The sequence below is a fragment of the Urocitellus parryii genome, chromosome 4, assembly GCF_045843805.1.
Source record: "Urocitellus parryii isolate mUroPar1 chromosome 4, mUroPar1.hap1, whole genome shotgun sequence".
In the NCBI taxonomy this organism is placed as follows: Eukaryota; Metazoa; Chordata; class Mammalia; order Rodentia; family Sciuridae; genus Urocitellus; species Urocitellus parryii.
The window spans coordinates 60,512,341-60,518,361 of record NC_135534.1 but is presented as its reverse complement, the minus strand read 5'-3'; the positions used below and the strand labels follow the sequence as shown (position 1 = coordinate 60,518,361).

The 6,021-nt window shown below is 34.7% G+C and overlaps 1 protein-coding gene across 1 annotated transcript; it reads left to right on the top strand.

Annotated features, from left to right (window-relative positions):
• The first annotated feature begins 4,817 nt into the window (after window positions 1-4,817).
• On the top strand, window positions 4,818-5,777 carry LOC113177535 (olfactory receptor 56B1-like). Its single transcript, XM_026382080.2, has one exon. The coding sequence runs from the start codon at window positions 4,818-4,820 to the stop codon at window positions 5,775-5,777; it is 960 nt and encodes a 319-aa protein (XP_026237865.2).
• Window positions 5,778-6,021: the final 244 nt, after the last annotated feature.

The window sequence follows — 6,021 nt, the reverse complement described above, 5'->3', positions numbered from 1 at the left end:
CCATGCACAGCCAGAGGAATGAGAATTCGTGCTCCATCTGTGTCAAAACGTATTCTTACTGTCATGTATAACAAATTAGAACAAATTTTAAAAAAATAGAAAAAAATAGTATCAACTCCATAATTTTGAATTAATATCCTGATAACTTCATTTTTTGTCAGCTTGCTCCTGACTCTCTAAAACTATCTTTCTGCTTGTTCCCATTGTTCACTTGGATGACGCAAGTCACACACTTCATGTTCATCGTAACCTAATCTGAATTTAGTCTTCTATACCTAGCCCCACTCTATCCATACCTAGGCATATGAATAACATCTCCTTTCCCACTGCCTGTTCCAGGACCTTGGAGCTGCTAATCCAGCTTATCCTATTACCTCAAGAACAACATCTCACATCATAGACACACCCTCCACACACATCTCGAGTATTCCAGTAACATTTATTATTTTGTGTTACATTAAATGTGCCATGGTACCTCTAATTAAACATTTTTAAGTTCCCAGAATTCTTTCATTTCACACCCTCAAACCTCTACCATATTGAAATGCTACTCAATCTTTGACCTTATATCAAGATGGTATTACTTCAGGAAATCCTGACAAGGAGATTATTCCCTTCAATACATGATTTTATATTACAGAGTGCTTTTGTTTAAAACATTCATCTCAGTCTACAATTCTATATTTGCTTGCTTTCTTATTTAGTATTCTATTCCTTCACCCATTGTAGACCAGAGTTTCCATGAGAATAGAGAAAATGACCTCATCAATCATTTTAATAAAGTCTATCATATTTTCCAAGGACAGTAGAAACTCTGTTTTTGAATAAATAAATGTTTTCTTCTTTTAATATATATTTAAAGAAACTGCCTAACCACAGAATTTAAATTTCTCGGTATTTTTGTGCCTAAGAACAAATCAAATCTTCCCATCTATCATAGAAACACCTTGGTTTCATGAGTGCAACTAATTTTCTATTTATGCAGGTTCTGAGGTTGTACTAACACTATTTTTTTTAAAAATCTCATCCCTGCATTAAATTCCTTGTTTTTCTTTTGGGATTTAACATCTTAGGAATTCACTTTCTCTGTGGGCCTTTCTCTTCTCATGCCTCCAAAGGAGGCCTATTACCCTTAGATCATTTGGCTGCTTACTATTTCCCATAAATTCTTGGCTTTCATAATTTGTGTGTCATATCTCAGAGAAGAATACGTCTTCATCTCTTGACAAAGCTTCTTTCTCAAAATTCTCTGTGTTTGTCCAGTAGGAAACTCCTTCCACTGTGAAGACTTCAGACTGTGAGTCTCTGCTCATAACCACAGTAAGTTCTAAAACCATATTAAGGGCACACTGGCTGAACCTCAGATCATTTGTTGCATCATTCTAAACAGAATGGTGTTTTGATAACACCTGGCAAAAGAAATTGACCTTGCCTTATACTCTGGTAGGATACACAGTCTTGTAAAGCCTTTGCAAAAGGAGTTAAGGGTAGAATGAGAAAATATAAGGATTATATGGTATAAGAGAAAATGCTTGTCTGTAAAGAACTTCCATGTTTCTTCAGTATTAATAGTATATTAACTGTTTTTGTAACAGAATCACGTTTTATTTCGCATTAGAATCTAATTGTTAAAAAAATGGCAAAATCAACTCTTCTTCTGAGAGCTCAAATCCTTTCTTAATTGTTTCAAACAAATGGCAACTAGGGAGAAACATAAAGAAAATAAGGAAAACCAAACATAGAATTACTATATGATTCAGGAGTCCCACTTTTGGATATGTTCACAAAAGATTTTAAATCATTATGTCAAATAGATGCCTGAAACATGTCCATTGCAACATTATTCACAATTGCCAAATTATGGAATCAGCCTAAGTGCCCCTCAAGAGATGGATGGATAAAGAAGAGATGATACATATGAATAAATAGTACTCAACCTTAAAGAAAATCTCTTTTTAAACATTAAGGGAATTAGATAACATTGTGCTTAGTGAAATAATCCAAACACAGAGACGATACTGCATGGTCTCGCTTACATGTGGAATCTAAAACAATTGAACTCCTAAAATCAGAGAAGAGAATTGTTGCTACCAGAGTCTGCAGGGTGGGGAAATGGGCAGCTGGTCATCAGAGGGGACAAAGCTTCAGTTAAGAGGAATAAGTCTAATTTTTAGGTCAATTGCACAGAATCTGGAATATAGGTAATGATTGAATCTGTACATTTCAATATCACTCAAAATAAATTTATGATATTCTAATGAAAATGTTTAATATTTCGGGTGATGGTACATTAATTTGTTTAAGCATTTAGTATTATATTAACATTAGAACAACCCATTGTGTCCTACCAATATATACAACCATAATTTATCAATGTGTGTAATAAAATAAGTAAATAAATAAAACATGCACTTTACAAAGAAGGAAACTGAATATACGAAAGATAAAAGGCTATATGATAAAGAGTATAAATAATATATGAGGGTTTCACAAAGTACATGGTTTTGTACAATCAAATGGCTCCCATGCCAGTTGTTTTTTGGAACCATTATATGAAAGCTCAGAGAAAAAGGTAATATTATCCACCTACACCTGACTGTGCCTTTGATTCATTAAATTGTTTACAGATAGGCTTAAATGATTTTACTCTTCATCAATTACATTCATCAGAAACATAATGATTTTTTATCTCATTAGAGAATGTATTTTTTAAACATGAAAGCTGTGAGAAATATCTGAAAGGAAATACACTTAGTTGTGAGGAATTATCTCTTCTTGTGACACTACAAGAAAATTGTGTTTTCTTTCCGTTTTCTCTGCACTTAATAGTAATTATGTCAAAAATAGACCTATGACTAATGTAATTGCCTGCATCCTATTTAAAGATATCATCTTAAAATTTCATTACTAACAAGACCTAATATTTCTTTTTTTTTTTTTTTGAGAGAGAGAGAGAGAGAGAGAGAGAGAGAGAGAGAGAGAAAGAGAGAGAGAATTTTTTATTTAATATTTATTTTTTAGTTTTTGGTGGACACAACATCTTTGTTTGTATGTGGTGCTGAGGATCGAACCCCGGCCCGCACGCATGCCAGGTGAGGGCGCTACCGCTTGAGCCACATCCCCAGCCCATATTTCTTTTTTTCTTGCTCACAAACATGCAATAGCATTCATTATGGCAAAAAAAAAAAAATAACAATGAAATACCTTGCAGAATCAACATTTGTTGTGAAGAGAACATATTCTGAATCTATTCAGGTATTATGTACCTCTGAAGTCACGATACAAGGAATTGCAAACCAAGATATGATGCTCAGTTGTGTTTGCATCACAGCTCAGAGTGCCCTCTGCACAATGAAAGTGTTTGGGGATCATTTGAATGAAAGAGTATAGGCCTAAATGATTTTAAGCAAGGGAATATAAATTTTAGAGCATATTGTTGGGAGAACTGTGAAGAAATGAGACGTAATTGCAATGAGGCTGGTTACAGAAGCAGTAGTCCTGAAGAAGAAGGGTGCAAATGAGTGAATCAAAGTAAAGAAATGCACAGGATAAGGGAGCAATTGAATATGGAAAGAGCAGGCTGGTTTGCAGTTTTCAGGCTTGACTGGTTTGGTGATCATACAGAATAAAAAGAACCTGAAAACCAATTATTATTATAATTGATATTATAAAATATTATCTTTTAAGGAAAGATAATAAGTTCAACTTTAAACAAATTCTGAGCATCCCCTGAGAGTTCCTTAAATATGATGGATAAGTCATTCTTGCTTACTAGATAGGATAGAATTCGTACTCAGTGATTGTGAAGTTTCAGTTATAACAAATTGAGTTCTAGAAATCTTCTGTACAACACTGTACGTATTATTAACAATACTGTATCATGCATTTAAATTTTTAAGAGGGTACAAATTGTATTCAGTGTCTTATCAGCATGACTTTTCAAAATCATATTACTTGTACTAAATTCTGTTTGAAAAATTGTCTAAGACTCAATCAGGAAAAGAAAAGTGCTAAGGTATGTGCCCATTATAGGACTCTAAGTTGAAATATCTAGCCATTTATTCTTTATTTTCCTGTAAAGCTATTATTTTTCTACCTTCTCAGATGTGCATGCAAAAAAGTACAAAAGGAAATATTTTTATCCACAATCTACAACATAGTTTACTTATTATAAATCTTTTGAAGTTCGCTATAACAAATTCTTGTCAGACTATATAAAATATCTATAGATATCTATATAAAATTGGAATGTAATTGCTAAAAAAATCAGTTGGTCATAATTGCACATTAAAAAATCTAATTATTATTAGTTAAAACATCTGAGTCAGGCAAAATTGGGAGAAATAAAAAGGAAACAAGAACATCCACTGTATTCCAAATTATTTTTTTGAAAAAAAAGAAAAACTAGGTTCATATTTATATGGTGGTTCACCCTGGGATAATTGTAATTGAGAATAATACAAATAGAGATTTAAGATTTATGTTGAAATTTCCATGGATATTCAACAGTATAATTGACTTTTTTTTTCTTTTTTGATAGTGTTAAGGATAGGACTCAGTGCCTCATGCATGCTAGACAAGTGTTCTGTCCCACTGATCTGCACCCCCAGTTCAACCATTGTGACTTTTAAAATTACCTTCTGCTGCTAAAATCCTGGAACTTCCTTGTACTTCTTCTTAAATTACTATAAGAGATAGACTACAACAGTCATTTTATTATAGCCCCAATCTATATGCAGAGAGATAAAAAATAATGTTTGATAATGAAAATATTCAGAGATAACAACATTGAAATTTTTTTTTTCTCCTAGGAAAATATGTCTACATCTTTCAAGGGCTCCAATAGCTCCAAATTCCAGGTCTCCGAGTTCATTCTGATGGGATTCCCAGGCATTCACAGCTGGCAGCACTGGCTCTCCTTGCCTTTAGCACTGCTCTATCTCTCCACAATTTGTGCAAACATCCTCATTCTCACCACCATCTACCAGGACCCTTCTCTGAAGCAGCCTATGTACCTTTTCTTGGGCATCCTCTCTGTGGTGGACATGGGCCTTGCCACCACCATCATGCCAAAGATCCTGGCCATCTTCTGGTTTGATGCCAAGGCCATTAGCCTCCCAGAGTGCTTTGCTCAGATTTATGCCATTCACTGCTTTGTTGGAATGGAGTCTGGTGTCTTCCTGTGCATGGCTTTTGATAGATATGTAGCTATTTGTCATCCTCTTCGCTACCCACTGATTGTCACCAATTCCTTTATCATCAAAGCTACCCTGTTTATGGTGCTTAGAAATGGCTTGTTTGTCATTCCAGTGCCTGTACTTGCAGCCCAGCGTCATTATTGTTCCAGGAATGAAATTGAACATTGCCTGTGCTCTAATCTTGGAGTCACAAGCCTGGCTTGTGATGATAGGAGGCCCAATAGTATTTGTCAATTGGTTCTGGCATGGCTTGGAATGGGGAGTGATCTAAGTCTTATTGTACTGTCCTATGCCCTGATTCTGCGCTCCGTCCATAGGCTGAACTCTGCTGAAGCTGTCTCCAAGGCTCTGAGCACTTGCAGCTCCCATCTCATCCTCATCCTCTTCTTCTACACTGTTGTTGTAGTCATTTCAGTAACTCACCTGACAGAGACTAAGGCTACTTTGATTCCAGTTCTACTCAACGTGCTGCACAACACCATCCCTCCTTCCCTCAATCCTATTGTTTATGCACTTAGGACCAAAGAACTTAGAGAAGGCTTCCAGAAGGTGTTTTGCTTAGGTTTACAAAAGAAATAAGACACTAGATGGGAAGTAACACTAGCCAAATTATAGTTATTTGCATGTACAAATGTGTAACAATAAATCCCATCATTATATAGAACTTCAATGTAAAGATTAAGAAATGTGGTGAAAATGTTGAATATTCAAAAAAAAAAAAAAAAGGAAAACAGTCTGATGAAAAAATGTCTCAAATTGCTAAATGGATCTAAATTTTCCAAGTGTTCACACATATATATTATAATAAAGCCTCAACTTCACT

Excerpts from the sequence above, each read along its gene's own strand:
- LOC113177535 (XM_026382080.2), top strand. The coding sequence starts at position 4,818 with ATGTCTACATCTTTCAAGGGCTCCAATAGCTCCAAATTCCAGGTCTCC.